This window comes from Mytilus edulis, chromosome 2 (genome assembly GCF_963676685.1).
Source record: "Mytilus edulis chromosome 2, xbMytEdul2.2, whole genome shotgun sequence".
Taxonomy (NCBI): Eukaryota; Metazoa; Mollusca; class Bivalvia; order Mytilida; family Mytilidae; genus Mytilus; species Mytilus edulis.
The window spans coordinates 38,549,739-38,574,969 of record NC_092345.1 but is presented as its reverse complement, the minus strand read 5'-3'; the positions used below and the strand labels follow the sequence as shown (position 1 = coordinate 38,574,969).

The following is a 25,231-nucleotide window of genomic DNA, read 5'->3' as shown; positions in this document are numbered from 1 at the left end:
TATTTCAGGACTCTGACATGTTGTTTTTCACTATATGCTGTGGATATTTCATTATATGATGGTGCTGTTTAATTATATGATGGTGCTTTTCTATTATGTGATGGTGCTTTTTTGTTATTTGATGGTGCCTTCCTATTATGTGATGGTGCTTTTTTATTATGCTTTGGTGATTTTTTTTATTATAGGTGGTGCTTTTTTATTATGTGATGGTGCTTTTGTATTATAAGAAGCAAAGTGCTTTTTATTATGTGATGGTGTTTTTTATTATATGGTTGTGCTTTTGTTTTATAAGATGGGGTTTTCATATTATGTGATGGTGCTTTTTGTATTATATTATGGCGGTTCCGGTGATAAAATTAATGTATTTAAAAACAGGGACGACCTAATTCATAATAAAATATGAAAAAACGCAAATCAAGAAAATCAAGAAAATCTTTCGATCAGCGGTATATGATGAGTCTTATGTAGACGAAACGCGCGTCTGGCGAACTAAATTATAATCCTGGTACCTTTGACAACTATATACTACTGTTGCTTTTATTCAAAAGTTTTTAAGGATTATTGTGTTTGAAACGAAAACAATCAAAATTGATAAACAAATATAGTTTATTTCTTTATAGGAGTCACTTTTAATAAATTCGAATTTGCAGTACACCTAAGATATTTATTTTAAATTTTTGATAGAAACTGCCGTTGTATGTTTGTATGTTTGTAGAATTTATGTTTTAAACATAAATTATGTGATTAATAGTGTCATTTTTACAAATTTTGTATGAGTTTTTCCGTTTTCTGATTGGCTTGCAATCTGTAAAAAAATTATTTTTGAATATTGATGATTGTTTACTCTAACGAATATTCATAGATTTTTTCATTATTATATGTCAGTTTTTTTCTACTTACTGAACTAAATCGGCGAACATGAAATGTGTTTCTATTCTGTTACCGATACTAATTCGTCCGTTCAATTGTTTCCCTGCGAGTATGTTTTTGTATAAAAGTTTAGAGGGGGGAAATCAAGACATTAAGCGAAAAAATTACATCCTGTTTATGCTATTAGCAAGACATCAATAAATGATAACAATCCATATTTGTAAAAGGTTCAATTACGTATTGGAAACCAAAATCAAAGAAGTAAAAAAAAATGTCTATATGCCTACAGTAACAGGATAGGCAATTACTGACTGATAGGTCAACAAAAGTATATTACTATATATTGTTTGTACATATTTTTGCATACACAAAATACACTACTGCTATCGATAACAGGATAAACAAAACAGGGAACAGGACTATGAGGATAGACCTTAACAAATTATGATGATACCGAGTATATCAATATTTTAAGTTCAAGTTACGATTAATAAAATGACAAAAGTAAAATAATAAATGAGGGAATTACTGAGCATTGTGCCAAAATAGATTTACTTGTTGGTGGTTATTTTTATAACCTTTAAAACCATTTTTAGAGGGGGGAATACAAATACATTACTTTTATCGTAAATTTTAGTATTATGCTTTCCGTTAAAGATAAAGATATCATTGTTCGTCTTCGGTTTATTTATCTCTCTATTGTACATGCTGAAATCGTTATTATTGAGAGCCAATATATCATCCAAATATCTACAAGTGTTATTAAACTTTGTATCAGCATTTGTTTCGATGGGTCTTTGCTGATTTAAGTTATAACATCCCCGTTCCGAATTCCGATAACATGGCGATATACGGAATCTCTATTACTAAAAAAGTAATAAGAACGTTTTATATCGAATGTTTTGATATTGAAAGTACATCAAACTGAGATGTGTAAGAAACAAAATGAGTGTATGCCATTTTTAGATCACCTGGCCCAAATGATCAAACTTGGCCACAATGATCATTGGGGGTATTTAGTCTAAAAAGTGTGTGCGATGACCTAGCCCGTCAATCAAAATGACCACCATGGCTAAAAATTGAACATAGGGATAAAAAGTAGATTTTGGCTTATATCTGAAACCAGAGCATTTAGAGCAAATCTGACATGTGATAAAATTGTTAATCAGGTCAAGATCTATCTGCCCATGAAATTTTAAGACATATCAGACAACCTGGAGTTGGTTTGCTCCCCTAAATTGGTTTTTTTTAAGAATCTTTGCAGTTTTTTGTTTTTCTCTTCAATATTCTTATGGATAAACTGTAAACAGCAATTATGTACAGCAATGTAAGATCTACAAATAAGTCAACAGAATGGAATATTGCCCCTTTAAGGAGTTATTGCCCCTCATAGTTAATTCTTAATATTTTTTGGGTAAATTTCCTCTGAAACTACTACGACAAATGTAACCAAACTTGGCCACAATCTTCATTAGGGTATCTTGTTTAAAAAAAACATGTCCGATCACATCGCCTGCCATCTCAAATGGCCGATAGCTAAAAATAGAACATAGGGGTAAAATGCCTTATTTGTCTATTTTTATTTGAACCGTTATAAATAGAAAATCAGAAAGAGACCAAATGTTCACAATGATGAGCTCTAACAATTTCCATATACGTCTAAAGTCTAAAGTGTTAGAAAAATTCAATGATAAATGTATTTACGATTTATTTTTTTCAAACTGTCATATTTGGAGAGAAACAATTTTTTTACGCCCGTCTAAGACGGAACGTATTATGGTATACCGTTGTCCGTCTGTCCGTCCGTCCGTCCGTCCGTCTGTCCGTCCGTCCGTCGTCCACTCTTCGGACAATTACTAAAAAACGCTTCCACCAACTTTTATGAAACTTTGTTGAATCGTTTATGTCTATTGACGTAGCTCCCCTTCTATTTTTATAACTTTCAGATTTTTCGTTTCCATGTTATGAAGTTTTATCCTCACAAAAAAGGAGGATTTTCTAGTTTTCGTACAACAACTCAAAAATGCGCCCATAAACTTTAATGAAACCTTGGTGAATTGTTAATATCTATTGACGTTTGCTCCCTTTCGATTTTTATAGATTTCAGATTTTACGTTTCCGTGTTATGAAGTTTTATCCTTAACAAAAGGGGGGTTTTCCAGTTTTTGGACAAAACTCACAAATACTTTCATCAACTTTAATGAAACTTTGGTGAATTGTTTATATCTATTGACGTATGCTCCCTTTCGATTTTTATAAATTTCTGATTTTACGTTTCCGTGTTATGAAGTTCTATCCTTAAAAAAAGGGGGATTTTCCAGTTTTCGGACATTAACTCAAAAATTCTTCCAACAACTTAAATGAAACTTTGGAAAATTGTTTATATCTATTGACATATGCTCCGTTTCAATTTTTATAAATTTCAGATTTTATGTATCGTGATAATAATTTTATGCTTAAAAAAGGGGGGATTTTCCAGTTTTCAGACAATCACTCATAACTCTTTCTCAAAATTTTATGAAACTTTGGGGAATAGTTTATATCTGTTGACTTTTGCTACCTTTCAATTTTTATAAATTTCCGATTTTACGTATTTCATTTATGAATTTTTATACTTAAAAAAGCCTAATTAATGTACCAAAAAAAATCATAAAGACAAGCTAAAATGGCAACGTGCGTATCATGCGCTTATAGCGCAGCTTTTGTTTCCGTTATTTCCTCAAAAATGATCAGCCAGGCAAGATCTATTGAAAAGTCAAATTTGGCCGATATAGTTAATAGATTGCCACTCTTCATAGGAGTGCTCGCCTTTATATGAGGATTTTTTTAAACTCTAGATCTGTTTTGTGTTTTGATAAAAAAAATTCAAAAAAGAAGAGGGAGAGAAACTAAACAGGTTTAAAGATCATTATTACAATATCAACTCAATAGAGATCTTTGTTATGAAGGGTGATCTCGACTACAATATCACTAACCAAATGTCCTATATTTGTACTCGACTGTACTGATTTGTACTCGACCAGTCTGAATTTGTCTGAACCATGCTCGACCAAGTCTGAACCATACTCGACCTATTCTGAACCATGCTCGACTAAGTCTGAACCATACTCGACCTAGTCTGAACCATATCTAACCTAATATAAAAAAGAAGATGCGGTATGATTGCCAATGAGACAACTATCCACAAAAGACCAAAATGACACAGACATTAACAACTATAGGTCACCGTACGGCCTTTAACAATGAGCAAAGTCCATACCGCATAGTCAGCTATAATAGGCCCCGATAAGACAATGTTAAACAATTCAAACGAGAAAACTAACGGCCTTATTTATGTAAAAAAAAATGAACGAAAAACAAATATGTAACACATAAACAAACAACAACCACTGAATTACCGGCTCCTGACTTGGGACAGGCACATACATAAATAATGTAAACCTATTTTTTGTATCTATCTGTTGTATTTCGTCAATTTAGGGACTTATTTTGACAACATAATTTGTCAAATTGTTTTGACACCAATAATTTAATATAATCATGACAATAGAATTTCCATAACAGTACTTGATAACCTTTTAAAAAGGAAATATTTTCCAAAGTTTCGGTAAAATTTATTTAACTAAATTTGAATAATTTTTGTAAAAATTAAAAACATGGCATATAAAGAAGCACTTTGATAAGGTTTAATTACATCAGTACATTTGTGTTTTACAGTTAAAAAGAAAGTCCTATTTTTCTAAAACTCGTGTATATCTTATCTTGTGAATTCAAAAGGTCCGGCGATTTAAGTTAAACAGGATGTTTCAATTTTAAGTAAATGCTATTTAGTATTTAGAATTTAATACTCTCTGACCAGGTGTGTTCTTTTTAATGAGTTTGCCTCAAGCAGGAGGTATTACTTAATACTTTTAAAAACACTAATCAGAAGTACAATTTTATTGATTTCTTTAACTTTTTTTTATCACTTTTTAAAATATACCATATATTATATCCCAAATTATAATAATAGACATATTTCTATTATAAGGATAAAAATAAATCAGTGACATTGTCGGCTGTTGTTATCTAATAAAAAAATTAATTATATAAGTATGATATGTATTTTATTCTGAACACCTTCAGATATTGGGCTGATTTTTGGTATGCGAGTTAACCAAGATGAGTTACAAATCAAGTACAATGTATATGTTTCGTTCCGCTCTGCTGATCTATGAAGTTTTTATTTAGGAATTTTGGAAAATGAAATCTTAAAAAATACATGCCAAACAGATATAGGTCATTTCAGACTTTTACTAGTTTATAGTCTAAATATTGGAAAGTATCCTTTGCTTGATATGCACATAGAACAAGGTGAACTACACATGCTCTTTAGAGCCTTTAGTTTTAAAAGAGGTCACACCGTGATGTATAGCAATAAAGCCGACAAAAGGTTTGTTCCTATGTTGGTTTCATCTCTTCATAAGTTTAATGGTCTTCATTTTGACTTTAATGATTGTTACAGTTGACAATTTGTACAGGTAACATTGATAACATTGAATTTACGAAACGAAACACTGTTATCTTCAACTCTTTTAATATTTTTATCTTGCTCTTAGATCCAGCCATTTTTATTACGGATGTATCGCCGAAAACATTGCCGGGTCAGCGGGTAGTCCGATAGACAACTTTCGAGTTCGAATCATTTCCGTAAAAAACTCTGGTTTAAGTGAACATCCTTCGTATGTTTAGGGGCATCGTCACTTCCGTTTCAATGTTGAGCAAGTGGTTGAGAAACTATAATGTTACATTGCACGAATTATTCGGCAAATTAAATGCTCATAATTTCCAATCAGCACTGCTGTCATTTGGGAATTGTAATTAAGTACTCACAAAACCATCTTCGCTAGCCAAGGGTTACGATCCACTCCCGCTCTCTCCACCCTTGGCAGATTAAGCCAACATTTGTGAAAACAATGTTGCGCCATCTATCGGAAGATTAAAGTCACGCCCATTCCGAATACATTATTCTTGACCAATGGTAGCACTTGAGCTCTTCAGTTTGGAGGTAAAAACACGATAGCGTCTAAATTCTACACACTTGGTAAAGCTGGAAACGAAAATATACGTCAACATTCATGCATTTGTGCATGAAACATACACAGGAACTTCTAATAGTTGATTAAAAACATTCAAGTTGTCACTAAATATAGTAGTATGTTTAGGAATGTAAAGACTTGTTGCACCATAAACACGTGGCAATTGTTTACAAACACCTTCTACATTTACACGTGATCACGTAATAGACGCTTTTTGATTGGATGCAGCGAGTTTCGACTGCAACCAATGAAAATACTCATCCTGTGTCTCCGAAATTTTATCTCAATCCGCCAAGGGTGGAGAGAGCGGGAGTGGATCGTAACCCTTGGCTAGCGAAGATGTCACAAAACAAATATTAGTAGTTTATCCTGCACAATACTAATCACTAAGACACTTGGTGAATGTTAATAGTGCAGGGATACAGGCGATGCACTCTATCTGGTAAATGACGTAATAAAGGCGTGCATAATTGACGAGTTTTTTTCTGGTGACGGATGAAATCGAAAGTGGTCTATTCTAGTATCTTGATAAATTCATCTGTCAATTATATTTAATTGATTTTTGTTTTATTTCAAACATAATAATCCCTCAAAACTTTAAAGATTTTCTTGATTTTTTTTCTTGATGATTTTTTCCTCATTAATGAGCAATTGGCTTGTCCCTGTTTTCAAATACACGCCACGCTTCCAGTTGATCACTGGAATCGCCATCACATAATTAAATAGAACCATTTTTCTATGTGTGTCTGCTATGAAAGACATTGAAGACAAATAAATGAAAACGCTGAAAAATCATAACATATTATTTTCATTTAACAAAACGTATATTACCGTACTGTTTTCATGTTATATTAATCTATGTTATTGTTTTGGATAAACAGAACAATAAATGCATGAATTTAACTCCCTATATACGGTTTACATTTATGTTAACTGTTCTCACTGCACAATATGATAAAATTAGTTTGTCTTTAAATACGAGAAAGTAAAGGCGTGAACTGAAATCGAAACTTGCGTTCAAAAGATAGAATATGAAAATAAGGAGATATGAGGTGGGTTGCCAACTATCTCCAAAGAACAATTAAAGACGTAAATAACTAAGTCATAGTACTTCCGTTGACAATATTAGCAAACTCACACGGTATAGTAAACTTGATTAGATTTGAAAAAATCGAAAGAGTAAACCAACAGCCTGATTTATACAAAAAACAATAAACAGAAGGCAAAAGTCCCCGACAGCAATGAAAGACAACCATGCACTTAATTACAGGACCGTGACTTGGGATTATTAAGTAAAGAATTAACCCGTCTTATTCTATAAAGATCTTCTTTTATACTATACATACTATCTAACATTAGAACTCTCAGACGCTCCAATTAAAATGCATATCATATACTTTGGTATATATTTGTTGTTACTGTTTGTTTTATTTTCCAGACGATGTTACAAGAGAAGACGACGAAAAAATGAAGGCGTTGTTTATGAAGAGGTTGAAGATGTAGCTACGTCTTGTTCTATTGAAGGATCCAGCAATATCAAAGTTTTGGTTGCAAGAGCCAGAAATATAAACAAATCAAGAATTGAACAAATTAATGAAGAATGGTTGAAGCAAGATTCTAAGATCAAAGATGAAAGAAATGTTATGCAACCATCCTCCCCAAACTCTGATAGAAGACCTTCGCTGCCAGAGCCAGACCGGAGACCATTTTCGAAAGAGTCGATTAAAAGTGTGAAAAGGATAGTCATTGAGGATGAGGACGACGAGTATGCCACAGCTGAGCCCGATGAGGACTTGTACAGCTTGGCTGACGGAGAGACAAACAATGATAGTTCACCTCAAAATACAGCTATAAAGCGACCAAGTATGCGAAAATTAAAATTACAAAGATCGTCTGCTTTTGATGTAGAAGATGAAGACCCGTATGCAGATACACCAGAAGATGAATACGATACAGTAAATAGTCCTAGAGACCATAAACCCATAACCCATAGTTATGGACAAAACAGTTATAGTGAAGATGAGGACCATACTTATGAACTCACAGATGACCTAGATTATGATGGGGTTAGAAACGCGAGACCTCATATCGAAGCTATACACCGTTCTAAATCAACACAAAGTCTTCGTGAGAATTTATCAACAACGGACTCATTAGTAGAAAATTGTCTTGAAGGAAATATATATAATGAGAGTTTTGATGGAAATTATGATATGTTGAACAAAACGAGGTTTCGTTTTACTATCTCAAGTGAAAATTACGACAGTGTTATATTACCATGGGAAAGAGGAGAAAAACAAAGTGAAAATGACGAAGAAAGGAAGCAAGAAATTGACGATATCGATGCTCTTCAAAAGCGTGAGCGTGCTCGGAGTAATTTGTACTCAGACATGGATTCTTTAGTGCAGACTACTGACCCTAATGAAAGTTCAAATCAAACATGTTGTGATGATTACACTAGTTCGTCCAAAGACACCGTGTCAAATGATAAGCAACCCATGCAAGAGATTATTGGGAACAAGAATAAACCCGAGAATTCAGAAACTGGAAATGATATTGAACTTACATTAATAGACTTAGTTCAACAACATAAAACAGCCTCAAGTGATTCTATGGTTTCTTCATCAGTTAAATCCGATGATGGAAACTCTCGTGGTTCAAGTGATTCAGACATGAAAAACACACTTCATCCGCTTTTAAGTGATCAATTTTCAATTCATGAAACCAATCTTGATGACGACAATCAACATTTGATTATTCAAAATAAGTGTTATGAACACAAGATGGGAAACGGCAATGTTCCTGACAACAAGTCAGAACCTAATGCACTCGAACTTGAAGTACTGAGTAGTGTGTGATGAAATCGGATATCTCATTTTTTTAAAAGTAATAAATAAATTAATAAGTTAATAAAAGTAGAAAATACTACAGGTTATTTATTGAGAACGCACGCTTGGTTATTAGCCTTAGCCATTGAGTAATAAACTGATTGACGTCAGATATTGCTACCATTAAATAGTGTAACAGAAAAATGACGTTAAATTGGAAACGCGCTTTGTCTAATTCTTCCTGCTTTCCTTTTTGGGTAAATGTAAAGTATAACACACAAGTATAAATGCCATGAGAATCCAATCCAATATGATTTTATAATTAACATAGGACATTTAATTTTACTGCTAGTAATTATGTGTTTTTGGAGGAATATTGCTGCATTATATATTCAAACCGAGTATGATTTTATTCAAACTGTGACATACAATAGCTTATACTTATGATACTGAAGTTTTCTTACTTCTTGATCGTCTTATAGATGTGCATTTTTGTAATGTGTGCATCATTTCGTTTTGTTTGTTTTGCAGGACATTTTTATTTAGTGGAGGAAGGAACACGCGAATGCAGTTCAGGCCGTCCCTAGCATATAACGCTTGTGGCGACGTCAAATTATGATAACGGACAAACTTGCAAGACATTTTTATTAATCCGTATTTTTTATAGATAACCCTGTAATCTTAATGCTATTTGGTGTACCAAATTCAACTTCAAAAGTACTTTTTATTGGTATAGTTATCAAAGCCGAAAAATAATCTTCTCGAAATCAAATCTCTGTTTTTTTGGCCGTAAAAGTTTTGTGAAGGCATGAAAGTTTAACTCGAACATTTCCGCAAGACATTGTAAATCTATTGTTTTGAATTGAATATGTAGCTCAATTTATTTTTCAATTCGAATTTGTGGAGATAACACTTAGTACAAAACGATGGTGCTTACAATTTAATGATTTATCTCTCAACATTTTATTTTTGAACTGAAATGTTTCAAGTTTTCAAATTAAATTTCCGATGGGACATTTCCGTACATCATATTCTTTTGAAAATATGAAGGCAAATTTTAAATGGAGACAGCCATGTTAACCAATACTGAAATATATCACGTCATACAATGTTCATGCAAAATTTCGAAGAGTTGCGTGAACATTTCGCGAATTGTTCGAGTTTTATGTTTCGAGTTTGTTACATGGGACAGCGCTAAGTAAACGTTTTTCGGATAATCTATGTCTTCCTACGCCTATGAATATTATATTTTTATTCTTTCTCTATCATAATGTGAAAATTTAAGAATCAATCTTTATTTTCATGTGTAATTTGAAATATTTATTTCAGCATCTATATATATTCTATAAAAAATTTCCCGTCAAATATTATATTGCCCTTAAATCGCAACGCGTTTTTGATTCTCCATATTATCAAAAGTATCTGTGGTAATTGTATTAATAATTAAAAAGATGGTATAGTCAACTTCAACTCACTTTTCTCATACAAAAAATCCTAAAAGTTTTAAAATTAAGGCATATAGAGAAAAAAAACATCTGAACAAGTGCCTGTGGTAACAACCTGTTTGTGATGTCACTATAGAGTCATTGGCAGATAGAAATTCACATAAAGATGACAAAAATGGCAATTAATATGAACGGATATATATTTAAAACATTGTAAAAGTTTTTATTCTAAAAATGCATAATTAAAATGTATTTATCTTTAATTTTCTCTATAACTATTAGCATTTACTTTTCCTAAGCGTTGGTTTAATTAATCCACATGCATGATCAGAGTGTTACTTTTTTTTCGTTGGTTCAAGGACCATATTTTTAGACAACGAAAACAACCAATTATACATTAATTTTAACTGTAGGGAGATTCATTTACACAGTAGAATGGTTTTTATTTTGAAAAAAGTCAGAAGGATTTTATAAAGCTTACGTTAAAAGTCAAACGTATGAAAAATGATATTCCAAAAACTATGAGCATTTATTACTAAAAATATTAAATTCTATGTTTTCAATAATTCTTCAGGATACATATGAAGGGTTAACTTTATCTTTTCATTGAAAACATAATCCTAGCACAGGAAATATGAAAATATCACAAACATTAGAGAAAGGGCGTTCACACAACAACCTAAATTTTACGCTTAAGTGACTGGTTACGTTTTCAAGTAAGTTGTATACCTAATGAGCTATATATCACGCATCGATGCAACTTCAGTAGTGCTTTTATTTTAGAAAAAGATCTAAACAGAATATGCAATTCTTAAATTACAATAATATATTGAGAACAGTTCATTGTTACAAATTTTAATGGTTCTATATCACTGGTATATCCACGGTACAGTTGATTTCGGACGTCGCTGTGTAGGAAAGTGAAGTTGGCAGATTGAACGTCCAGATCTTTTTCTTCGAAGTCTTATTGCTGTAACAGTAAGTATAACATGTTGCAAAAGGTTTTCTGCGTCCTGACAGCGTTGTGTGTTTTTTTTATGATACATGAACACCCATAGTTAATTTAAAGAACACAAATCATGGTAACATTCAGTTTTCAAGTCAGTGCACCATGCTTTTATTTCGCGATGTTTACAAGTAATTTATACTCATGTCTATTTGAAATAGTCACAACGAATGAAATACCGTTGTTCTACCTTATTTCTACTGGTTTAGAGACCAAACTCTGAATTTCGACATGTTTCGTTGTCTTTATAGTGTTTTTGATTAGTACCGCTCATAGCTAATTATTATACTGTTCGTTGTGCATTTTGACAACTGAAAATCGATCAATATGGTAAAAATATGTATATAACATAATAATACAGCTTGACAGCTTTTCGTAATTTATTTAATCAAGAACTACAATTTTTTACTGAAAACTCACTATAAGAATACATTGCAGTAATTGATTTATATTCGAATCCTCTGACACGCTGATAGCAAACTCAAGGCAATGGCATACATGTATCATCACGACCTTCGTTTGAACTTTACCTCAAGATCAAAATACTAGACTTTTAGATATTTTTTACGAAATCTCTCAGAAACTAGGTCGCAATTTAGTGTTCCCGATGAGTTGGCTCTACTAGGTCCCACATTGAAAATACACAAAATGCATCACGTGCTTTAATTTTCAATAAATAAATATAAAAAGTGTCAAATAGTCAATTTTTTACTAATTATCTTGAAACCATTAACAGATAAAGAAAAACCTTTTACATATAAAGATTATCAGCAACACCAGGTCTACAAAATATAGAATCGTCAGCTGATTTTTATATTATAGTTATTGGCTCTTTAAAAAGATCGTGTTGTTTATTCTTTAGTTTTCTATGTTGTGTCATGTGTACTTTTATTGTTTGTCTGTTTGTCCTTTTCATTTTTAGCCATGGCGTTGTCAGTTTATTTTCGATTTATGAGTTTGACTCCCTCTGGTATCTTTCGTCCCTCTTTTAAAGACAATTCTTTTTTTTTTTTTGTCTTTTTGCCTAATTTCAAAAATATCATAATAGATGTTTAAATAACAACAAATATTAGCAAGACAAGACAAGAGACAAGACAATTTTATTCTTTAAAACCACTGTATACACATTGGTACAAAGAATGAAATAATAATACATAGCATACAAAATAAAGTGTGCACATGACAAGATAGGAATGTTACAATTACTATTTATAAATATATATATATATATATATATATATATATACAAGAAGTCATTATAATAGAAAGACAAATAGACAAAGGCTAACCAGGAAGACCTGCTACTGAATTTATAACCTGTATAAATTTGCATATATTTTTTAACTTATTTCTATGTGTTGTTTGGAATAATTTACAAAATTTAATTATATTTACTCTGTTACAATAACAGTTATCCAAAAACAGTTTTCGTGAGTCGTCTAAGGATCTACAATTCAAAAGAAAGTGAAATTCATCACCTAATTCTTGACATTGACATACATTACAATATCTCATTTCTCTATCTAAACATATCCATCTTCCAGTTTCAATTGGTAATCTATGATTACCAGTTCTAAATCTACAAAATGTGACCCTATCTCTATCTGGTAATATATCTAAATATTTTTCGAATTCGAACTTATCCTTATATAATCGATATGATAAACCTTTTGACGAATTACATATATCTGAACGCCAGTTCTGTTGAAATTGATCAAATAGTTTCTGTTTTAAACTATTACTTAGCCATTTTGTGCTAAAGCCAGTTTGTGCTAACCATATATTACTATAACCACATGTATCGAGAATATTTTTTATAAACATAACCCATTCAGACTTACAATTATTCTGTGAATATTTTAAAAACATAAAGTTATACAAAATGTGTGACAACTTATTTTCTTTGCCGTGGACAATTCTACACCAATAATTTACCATACGTTGTTTAACATAGACTACCATGGGATACACACCAAGTTCACCATATACCATAAAGTTTGGAGTTGACTTTTTCAAGTTCAGTAGTATCTTGCAAAATTTCAAATGTACTCTCTCTATAATATCCATATAACTGAACCCCCAAATTTCACACCCATAAAGTAAGATCGGCTTCACTATCTTATCGAACAAATCATACTGACATCTCATCGAAAGGTTATGAACTCTCCCCTTCTTAAGTACATCGTACATGGCACGGTATGCCTTAGTAACTAATATCTTTTAGTATTTGCAAAGCTACCTGTCCTTGAAAAAGTCAATCCCAAATATGGTATTTCTTTGACAACATCTAATTCAATATAATCAAAATAAAAATGAGGATTGTGAGATAAACGTCCACCAGAAAAAATAATAATTTTCGTTTTACTAGGATTTACACTAAGTTTCCAAAGTTTACAATATTCACTAAATGTATTAAGTTGAGATTGAAGAGATTCAGCTGATTCAGCAAATAGAACTGTATCATCTGCATATAATAAAGCAAACAGTTTAATATAAATATTCATCTCATTCTCAATTTCTTCAGATATACTACTAAGTCCCATAACATCATGTATTTGTAAAAAAAGATTCCAAATCATTCAAATATAAGGAGAATAAAAAAGGCGAGAGATTTTCTCCTTGTCTTACACCAATATTACAAGGCAAATAATCTGATGATTGTCCATTATATACAATTCTTGATTTAATACTAATATACATATTGAATATAACGTTATAAATTTTACCGTTAATTTCGTTTCCAAGCAATTTCTGAAACAATCCATTTCTCCATACACTATCAAATGCTTTAGCAAAGTCTATAAAGGCACAATACATTTTTTTCTTTTTACTTTTCATTAAACTAAATAACATGTAAATAACAAATAAGTTATCTGTAGTACTGTATCCATTCCTAAACCCTGACTGATTTTCACAAATAATCTGATAATCATCAGAAAATTTGTTTAATCTTGTGTTCAAAACAGAGGTAAATAATTTGCCAAAGCAGCTAATAATAGTGATAGGCCTAAAGTTTTTGGGATCCAATTTGTCACCCTTGTTTTTATATACTGGTATAATATTTCCCAATAACCAAATCTCGGGAATAATGCCACTGTCAAATATAATATTAAACAGCTTTACTAATATACTAGATAAAATATGAAATGAATGCTTTAAATACTCATTGATAATAATATCGTCACCAGAGGCTTTATTATTTTTCAGATTTTTAACTGCTTTTTCAGTTTCATCTAGACTACAGTTATGGGTACATTTAATGACATGTTTAATTTATCTATATCGTTTTGGTTGTTTACATTTTCACCATCTTCATTTGCGCTACCATCATTTAATGTTTTAAAATAATCTAACTATGTTCATAGGTATATTAGGGCTTTTCTGTTTTTTTCCACTATTCAAAATTTTCCAATATTCTTTTGGGTTAGTGGATTTCAAATTATCTATTTTATTTCTAATTTTTTTCCTATGTTTTCTCATACTTTTATCCATAGTCCTCTTATATTTTTTCTCTAAAGATTTAGTTTCGGCCTCCTAAAGTTGAGATCGATTTCTTCTCAACTTTCTTTTTGATGATTTATATTTTTTCCTGCCAAAAGTACTCTTAGCTGCATCGGTAAGTAAATTACTTATACTCTCAAGGCAAGGCAAGATTACAAAAAAATCAACATGGGTAAATTTGTTTGACGACGCCTAATTAGAGTTATTACCCTTTGGGGTAACAATCGTCATTCAGTATTAACATATATTAGATATTATTATATTAATAAAGAATAAGCTATGTATAGCTAAAAGAGTAAATAAAAAAGAAATATACAAGAAATGAAGATACAGTTTTGTAATTTGAATGTGTCTCCCTAAGTAGTCATTCAAGAGCAAACGCCTAATTATCATTCAATTTCCAAGAGGAAAGAAAAGGACAGGAGAAAAAAAGATTGGAATGTTTTGGTTTTAATTTGCCCAGTAATTTCAGACAGACGACATGAGATGAAAAACTCAATATGCCCTAATCGGTTGGCTCGCAAAATAAAAATAAATCTGTTAAAACCGTCTTTCAAAGTCTTTAAACTTTTTTATAACTTTTTTTTTTATCTTAAACTAAAATATGCGAAATTTGTATCTCAATTAATTGAATCCCTCTCTGTGACTGATTTTCTTCCACGAGTCATCGTAGATCGGCGTAATATAATGACTGAAGTATTCGGGTTTTAAAATTTGTGAATGCCCGCGTCACACTGTCCCGATTTATATATACGACGGACACCCGAATGCGAAAATTGTAAGTTCGTACGAAGTTGGTCCCGATCTCGTTAAAATACCAAAAAGTGACCGAAGCAAGTACGATGATTAACGAAGTCTATACGATGGTGCCGAAATTATATACGATAGCAAAAGATGGACATACGAAGGTTAACCGAAGACGGGTATTTAAGCTTCATATCTCAGCCGAAGCCTACATGATGGATCACGAAGGCTACACGATGGATTACGAAGGCTACACGATGGATTACGATGATGGCGCGATGGCCATACGAAGTCTAAATTTGGTTGCTTTTTTTTTACCTGTTGGTTCTAAAGACAATATTAAAGGTATTTCCAGTTACTGAATGTTTTGGTTGATTTCTAAAAAAATAGTTTATGTATCAAATACGCATATTCAATTTACCATTTTCTGCATGTGTCATATACAAATATAGTGTCCATATTTGTCCCCAATATGTTACATACGAGGGGGTGCCACGCTCGGCATTGCCTTGTTTGAACTGTAAAAAGTGTGCGCTAGTCTGAATAATCACCAGGGCCGTAACCTACCTCTTTTAATAGTGAGGCAAAATTTATTCGCCTAGCGGAGCGAGGCGAAAAATTTTGGGCGAGGGGTCTGGGGGCCGCTTAAGGCCCCCAGAAGCTCTGAGAAAAATAACGCAAAATCGTGCATTCTGAGCGTTTCCCAGATTCTATCTTGAATTAATTTTTAGATTTTTTTTTTCGACAATCAGGTACCAAAGCAAAAACAAAGATTCATTGTAATTTAAGACTTTTAGGTATTAGAGACAACATTAAAAGACCGATATGTAGGATAAAGCAAAAATCGTAATTCTCATAATTATTAATACCGTATCTGTCTGTTTGTTCTTGTCTTGTATTGTAATTAGACTTTGGAGATTTTTTTATGACTAGATTTAAATATAGTGACATTGCAGTATTATACTTTAAGTACTAGTACTGCTTAAGTCCACACTAGGGACCATCTTCATCTTGTTTTACGATCTTTTACGGTATTAATGATTCTTTAAAAGTATTGTTGAAGACCATCCGGCAACTATCAAGATGAAGAGCAGAACACAAACTCTGACCATTGATCATTTGTATTTTTTCTATGCATTGACTTTGTGTGCGATTATGTCCCCATACTCCTTTATTATCTGTTAAAGGTTCTCAATACGACTTAATGCAAGTTTAACCTTTCAATGTAAAAGGTCATATATGGCAATACCTTGTTTTTTTCTTCAAATTATTTGATACCGGGAAATATGTGACCTTACTTTGATTCAAACCATGTCAGCTATCTAGTTTTATTTACAATAAAACAAACTGTTTTGTATTCTTTAATATAAACTCTGAAAACTAAAATGAAACTAGAAACATGAATAACGAAAAACATCCAGGGGATACACCAGAGATTGAAGAGAACGTCTTGTTTCTTGCAAGACACTTTCCGCGAATTTGATATGAGAACAACCTTTTGTTTCATTTTTTTTTGAAATGTTTTACATGAGGCATTTGCCTCATTTGCCTCAATGTAGTTACGGCCCTGATCACCCATAATTATGCCCATGTTTACTGATCTATCTTAAAGGTAAGGTAATGGGTTCGTTGATCCCTTTTATTCAAAAAGAGCTCTTTCCAGGAGAATATCATGATAATATAGACAAAAGGAAGGATGTGGGGAAAGCAACAAATGCGGCAAAATATGACATATATATAGAAAACAAAATGGTCATGGAGTAAACATTCGTGTGACAACAACTCAGACGATACATACAAAATCAGAATAATGAAGAAAAAGTTGATTTCCCTATATACGTGTACCTGCAGTGTTGGTGTACGAGGCGCGTTTATGATTTTCATTATGTTACTTGATATGAAAAATTGACAAAAAATAATATTTTACTTGTAAAAGTAAAGCCTGTAATAGCTGCTCTTCTTGTTCCATTTGAATTGATAGAAACAACGCTGTCGCCTTTCTTGTTCTCATAGAATTATATGATATGAGCTCCATGTTTTGTGAACGTCTTTCTTAACTGTCGTATTAGACTGACCAGTGCATATCGCGCATGGCACTTTAAATGTATTTTAGCGCGAAAATTAACTTACATTTACCTGGATTTATTGCCGTCGTAGTTCATTCATGTCGCCTTCGTACTTTTATTCGATGGCAACACGACGGGATTGCGAGGTCTTCACGAAGTCGTGTTGCCATCGTGAGACCTTCGGGTAGCTTCGTGATTCATTCGTGTAGACATCGTAATGTCAAAACTGCCCGATGGAAACGATGGAAACACGAATGCAATACGATGTTCAAAGATGCATTTCCGGTGACATTTCGATGGTGAGGATGGTGATACGAACTCAATACGAACCCTCAACATCGGACGCACCTTCGGGGATTTTTTAACATGTTAAAAAATTTAGAACCCTTCCCGAAGTTGTCCCCGAAGGCTAGAAAAAGTGGCCGATGGTTCTAAGATGGTTAAAGATGGCACTACGAATAGCCCGATCTGGATACGATCAGTCCCGATTTTGAAAATTTCCATAATCGTGTTGCCATCGGCGTAAAAATCGGGACAGTGTGTGACGCGGGCATAAGAACTCGCATTTAATGATGTCATCTTGTACTGAAAATTTTCCGATTGATCAATACCAACTGTCTATTACATTCCTGACTTGTTCCTACCACTTTATATATAAATGCTTATATGCCTGGAACAAACATCATTTATTTTGTATTTCAACTCAGATCAGGAGACAACGTGGCTGCTGATTAACTTAAATTTACATGAGTATAATCATGTTTGTGAATCATTTAAGAAACACAATTACTGTTAGGAAAAGGAATCGAAAGTCTAATTGGGAAAAAAGAATTACATTAGATATAGGAAGATGTGGTGTGAGTGCCAATGAGACAACTCTCCATCCAAATAACAATTTATAAAAGTAAACCATTACAGGTCAATGTACGGCCTTCAACACGGAGCCTTGGCTCACATCGAACAATAAGCTATAAAGGGCCCCAAAATTACTAGTGTAAAATCATTCAAACGGGAAAACCAACGGTATAATTCATATAAAAAAAAAACAAAAAAACAAAGTTCAGTTTTAAAATTTTGAAATTTGTACCTTAGACAAGGCAATACAATGGTGGTTTCTAGGCATTTTCTAATTATCGAGAATGGCTGCTAAAGTCTATGATGACAATATTGACCCCTTATCTTTTTTTTTGTTACAATTTCTTAAATTTAAAAAAGAAATGAAGTCAAAGATCAAGATCATCAATACCTTCGACTTCTGGGACAACCTTTAGGATATGCCTCAAGTGATTTTCATCCTATATCTGTCATTTTTTAAGGAAATTCTAATAACAATGTCAAAATTCTTTAAAAAAAAAAAAACATTTTTACGTTCCCATAGCAACAACCCTAGTAACCATTTTCTCAAACCTTTAGTAATAAAGTATTCCTGAGCAACAGTTATTGTTTGCATTTAGTATGAAATTCAAAACAGTGTAGCTGTGGCCATTGATTGACACATTAAAATCATTCATTGACTGGGACAATTTAGGTGAACGTTTGTATGTAACGACCAATGCTCACTATGTACTTTTTAAAGACACTTAAACTATGGGGTCACCAAAGGTTCTCAACACCTAAATAAAGTAAATCAAAACACAAAGGTTATTCCTGATTAATTTTTCGAATTATTTTATGATTAAAGGCGTTAAGAAACCTTTGTTGACCCCACAGTTTAAATGTCTATCGTAGGTACGTCATGAACAGTGGTTGTTACAGACAAACGTTCACGTAAATTGTCCCAGTCAATGGATGATTTTGATGGGTCAATCAATGGCCACAGCTACACTGTTTTGAATTTCATACTATTACCTCTGTATATTTGGTTGTGGGTGCAACAGTGTGAAATGATGTCATTCAAAATGCCTATGATTTGCGTTCTTGAATACATTGAAACTCCATTATTTAAAACAGTGATGCCCGATTTGCCCCTTTTTATCAGAATTAATTTTTATTTTCATCTTACTCATTAAGTGTTATATTTAAATCAACAAAAGTCAAAATTTTCATAAAAATTGAAATGTCTCCATGATAACTACTTCAACTTGGTCTCTTTTGTGTTAAAATATGCAATTTTGTGGCAAAATCCAAAGGGGGGCATTCCCATGGCAACGGGGACATAAACAAATTGTTTGTCAACATATTTCTTGTTTCTATTTCATATTTCTTGTTTGTTAATCGACAGCTACCAACAAGCAAGATTTCAAGAAAATCTGAGACTATAGCGTGCCGCAAAAAAAATGGGATATTCCAAAGGAGATAGCATATATTCTTTTGGATATTTTTATAAACGAAGCTATAATATTTTTACGAAAACGCTGAACGAACGGTACAGCATAGACTGAAAAAATCTAAATAATTACAATGAACAAGGTCTGTGGGATATATTCTGGAGGAAGACAGCACTACGCTCACTAACCTACACATATATCAGACGCTATTTTTGCTTATTTTAAAGAAGCCATTTTAAGCACATAGACCAAGGTGAACGACACAGGCTCTTTGTAGCCTCTAGTTTTTAAAGAGGTCATACCGTGATGTATAGCATTAAAGCCGACACAAATGTTTTTCCTATGCTGGTTTCATCTCTTCGTAAGTTCAATGGTCTTCATTATGACTTTACTGATTGTTACAGTAAACAATTTGTACATGTAAAATTGAATTTATGGAACGAAATACTGTATCTTCAACTCTTTTAATGTTTTTATCATGCTCTTAGATCCAGCAATTTTTTATTTCAAACATAACAATCCCTTAAACTTTTAAAGATTTTCCTTGATTTTTTTTATTAAAGATTTTTTCCTTATTTTATTAGCAATTGGCCTGTCACTGTTTTCAAATACACGCCACGATTCCAGTTGATCACCGGAACCGCCATCACATAATTAAATAGCACCATTTTATAATAGTGGGTGGTTAAAAGATGACCGTAATTTGTAAAGGATGACCGTGATTTATAAGCGTTCCTGATGAAGGTCCAGAAAAGCGCTTCGGACGCAAGAAATTATTAAATGTGTTGTTTTCAATTTTTTATAAAGGATGACCATCAATTCTAATTTAAAAGAAATATCCGTATTTGTATTACCTTTTTTGTAACAAATAATTAATCGTGCTGGTATAAAACGTATTTATAAGACAGCATTATCCTAAAGGTAGAAGAAAATAAGACGTGCTTCAAATGCAGTTCACCAGATGTAGCCTCCATCTACAGCCAAAAGATTTTATTGTATTTCTGGGATTCCTATTATTGTCATATAAAAAATACACCTTTTTAAAAATGCCAATGCATGTACACCCATTGCTATTATATCGTTTCAACTACCATTGCAAATGTTCTTTATTTCAGATAAGTACATGTCTGATTATTATACCACCTGCATAAAGTTCACCTCATCGAATGTAGACAGAATTTTGATACACACTATAGACGATCATGTTGGTCCACAAACATTTAGTTGTATTTGGCAAAACTTTTAGGAATTTTTGGTCCCCAACGCTCTTCAACGTCGTACTTTTTTTGGCCTTTTATAACATTTTTGATTCGAGCGTCACTGATGAGTCTTTTGTAGACGAAACGCGCGTCTGGCGTAAATATTAAATTTTATTCCTGGTATCTATGATGAGTTTATTTGATTAGAATAAAGTTTTGGATGAAAACACTGGTCATTCTGCATATCGGTGCGTACATTTCGGAGTTGAAGTAACAAAACTTTAAATAATGTTAGGAAAAGGTTATAAGCCAAATATAAATTTAGAAGAACAAACTATATCATTCAAAAGATGTTCCTCAAATTTGAAAGTCAGTGGCGGTTATGTCGAAGAAGGGTGTCAAACGGAATTTAAAAATGAACTTTACTAGGTCGTTAGTTTTCTCGTTTGAATTGTTTTCAGTTACATTGTAATGTAGGGGCCTTTTATATAGCTGACTATGCGGTCGGGGCTTTGCTCATTGTTGAAGGCCGTATAGTATACGGTGACCTATAGTTGTTAATTTCTGTGTCATTTTGGTATCTTGTGGAGAGTTGTCCCTTTGACAATCATACCACATCTTCTTTTTTTTTATATTGATGAACTATTGCCAATTGGTGAAGCAAAACTAAAAGAGATAGGGGGACACAAAGACTTCATTTCCGTATTGAAATGCATATCTAATGGAATATTAACTGAAAATATTGCTTTTCATTTGTTACTGGATGTCGTAAGATTTTATTCCAAGTCAATAATATACTCTACAAAATATGTTCCAGAAACGCTGGCATTCTGGAATACTATTAAAGGGACACTAGCTGTCAAATTCATGTTCACCGATTTTAATCAAATTCTCATATTTGATTTATAACATTGTAAAACATTTATCCAAACTATCAAAAGTCTAAAATAAACCATTAACAGGGCACAGGCATGAAAATACAGAGCTTCGTTTCGTGTGTATTTTAGTCTAAGCGCCATCTAATTAATTATCGAGTTGACCTCAAAAGTCATCCGATGACATGTATAAGCGATGTAAACATAAATATAGATATAAATAGATTAAGCAAACTCGTGCTGTTGGATTATTCTAGGTCTATTTAATTTCATATTATAGATGAAAAATAATTTGAACCATACTGGCTGGTAAAATCGAATTATTATTTCACTATTTGCATTTCATTAATGATTGTCGGCAGAAGAATAAAGAATAAAGTGAAATGGTAAACAAATAAAAGCTATAGAACTATAGAAATGATGATTTGACCCTCTCTTCCAAAAATACACACACACAAACCAAAACCATTACCACTAACACTCGCATATATACATTTTTATATAAATATTTATATTTGGTCTTATCACAGACATCAAGGTTCTGGATCCGCCCCTTGTTGCATATACACATATACCTAGGTTAACGACATACTAGTAGTCTCTTTAGAATCTCTTGCTTTACTTGGGACAGTTTCTGCAGATATTTTCAATTCATGGGACCAATTAATAGCTCTTATATGCAAAATTCAAAATCAATCTATTTGATGTCTGGTGGTTTTAGCTGTATATCTTCAAGTTCTCGATCTCTAGTTCTATCCGAGATCCTTTATCGTAGGATTTTTTCTTTCTTCTACCAGGAAAACACTTTGTCAGAATGAGTCAAAACATTCAGGTCTCTGATAAAACGTCGCATTCATAAGTTGAAAAACTGTGTGAATGATCGACCATTGTTTTTCTTTGTATGTAAATCGTACTACATTTGAATTATGAATAAATAAGCACTCTGGTAATCCCACATACAAAAACATGTCATTGGACAAGGATAAGATGTTGGCAAATCATAAGTCCTTCATGGCTTCAATGAACATTACATTGAGCAACAAATCGGAGGACTTACTTAGCACCTTGTTTGTATTGGATACCTAAAATTCACAAAATTCCGTATAAACAACGGTACATTGTCGGCTCAACTTCATGTTTGACTAATTTAAAAGAATTATTGTCCATAAGATTGACAGCATTATGTCCACAGTGAAAGCGTGTCTTCAGAAGTACAGTGAGACTGCTTACTCGCGTAGTGGTTGAAAAGAAATAATCCACATTGCCTTTCAACATAAAAATGGAAGCATACGCTATAAATTTGTTACGTTGGGATACCATACGGCATGTTTTGATAATAACTTAGTAGTGAACAAAAAGGAAAAACATGTTACACAGAGGAACAAATGATCAGTATGCTGGAGTTTCTTATTGACAACATATTTGTTGAATTTGGAGGTAGACTTTTCAACAAATTGTTGGCATTCCTATGGGAACGAACTGTGCGCCACTCCTTGTCAACCTCTTCTTATTTTCATATGAATCTGAGTTCCTTCAGACACTTGTCAAAAACCAGAAGATCGAAGAAGCCAGGTCATTCAATTTCATTTCTAGATATATTGATGATGGTCCGTTTCCAATAACAATTCACAAGTGATGTCGTTTGTTGATGTGGTTTATAAGTGTTTCTCGCTTCTCGTTTTTCATATAAATAAGACCGTTGGTTTTCCCGTTTGAAAGGTTTTACACTAGTCATTTTAAGGGGCTTTATAGCTTGCTGTTCGGTATGAGCAAAGGCTCCGTGTTGAAAACCGTACTTTGACCTATAACATGGTTTATTTTTACAAATTGTGACTTGGATGGAGAGTTGTCTCATTGGCACTCATATCACATCTTATATCTTTGAAATTCACGATGGTTTGTGTTCAGTATTTATCGAGATAACGGCATTAGAAGCTTGTGAAACTGAAATCTACTGAATAAATGCCAATATTTGCTGCATTTAAAAAAAATATCTTGTATATACAAAATCTGAAAAAATTTCGGGTCATCAATTATAAGAATGTTTAACCAAGGATTTATAGTAGACGGTACAAATCATTCAGCCCTTGATCGGCTTGAACTGTAATTTTGGGCGTATGACCTTTGCGCCGATTTTTTTAATTTTCCGACATTCTTGCATTTGCGCCGATTTCATTTTTTTATTTGCGTCGATTTTATGTTTGCTCTTTATTGCATTTACAGTATACATGTAACACAGGAGAGTGAATACTTATGTACTATACTCTGAAGGTATATTGGAAAAATCTGGTTGTAAAACGTTATTCATTTATGTTCAAGTTAAGAAAATCAAGGAAATGTGGTAAAATGCGAACTCTTGAAATGCCCGCATCAGTACGTAAGCCATAGAAAATTTATTTCTATTCCGTTATATTTGGGTTTTTCCCTTATCTATTTGTAGAACAAGTTTGTAAAACAAGTTGGATAGTATCTATATAATATATAAGTCTTTAGTGAGTACTGCACGAGCATTTCATAGGCGGGAATACGGGTGGGGTATATATTAGTCCGATACCTGGATAATTTGTATCGAGGTGCTCACAGTAACTTCAAAGTAACAACACGTTCTGCATAGTATATTATTTTTATTTATTTATAATGATTTAGTTTAGAATAGCTAGATGTGTATTTGCTGGGATATATTTGTATATATTTGCTATCATAATTAAATGTTGTATCGCACAGAAAATGAAGTTACTGCGAGCAAACCAAACCTACATTACGACTTGCCTCTTATTTCGACATGTAGATAGATTAGAAATGTTTTAAATTCGGGCGAATTTATGAGGGAGAATTTAAAAGATGGACTTCGTTATTGACAATTACGACAAATATAGAAGAGACGAAATCGCAAGAAAGGAATATATCATAAAAGTGTTGCCTATAAATACTCGGCAAGAACAGATTTGTGGATTTGAATGATGTAAATTTAAGTATAAACAGGGCGGTTTTTGTTTTTACTTCTTGATTGTAAAGTATGTGAACATAGTGCGTTTAAATTGAACTATCCTGCTCGAAATCCTACGTACGCGTCCACCTCCCTATGTTGAGCAGAGGACAACAGTTATATAAATACACGTTATGATTGGCAATTCATAACATTTGTATAATTGGCTAACGGCCGGAGAGGTATATAATAATATATATGAAAAATAACATTCACCTGTAATTTACCTGTAAAAAAAATCGGCGCAAATTAAATGAAAACAAAAATCGTCGCAAATGAAAGAAAAATCGGCGCAAATGAAATGCAAAACGTCGGTTATTTTTGAAGCAACTTTGTAATTAAAATAAATTCAATAAATATCAATAT

General features: G+C 32.5%; 1 protein-coding gene across 4 annotated transcripts in view; it reads left to right on the top strand.

Annotated features, from left to right (window-relative positions):
* Positions 1-8,874, top strand: part of LOC139510150 (uncharacterized) — a 36,272-nt gene extending 27,398 nt beyond the window's left edge. For all 4 annotated transcript variants that reach the window (XM_071296495.1, XM_071296493.1, XM_071296497.1 and 1 more), the window contains one exon: positions 7,387-8,874. In XM_071296495.1, the coding sequence (XP_071152596.1) occupies positions 7,387-8,806 (1,420 nt within the window). In that variant the 3' untranslated portion in view covers positions 8,807-8,874. The remainder of the gene's footprint in view (positions 1-7,386) is intronic.
* The last annotated feature ends 16,357 nt before the right edge of the window (positions 8,875-25,231 follow it).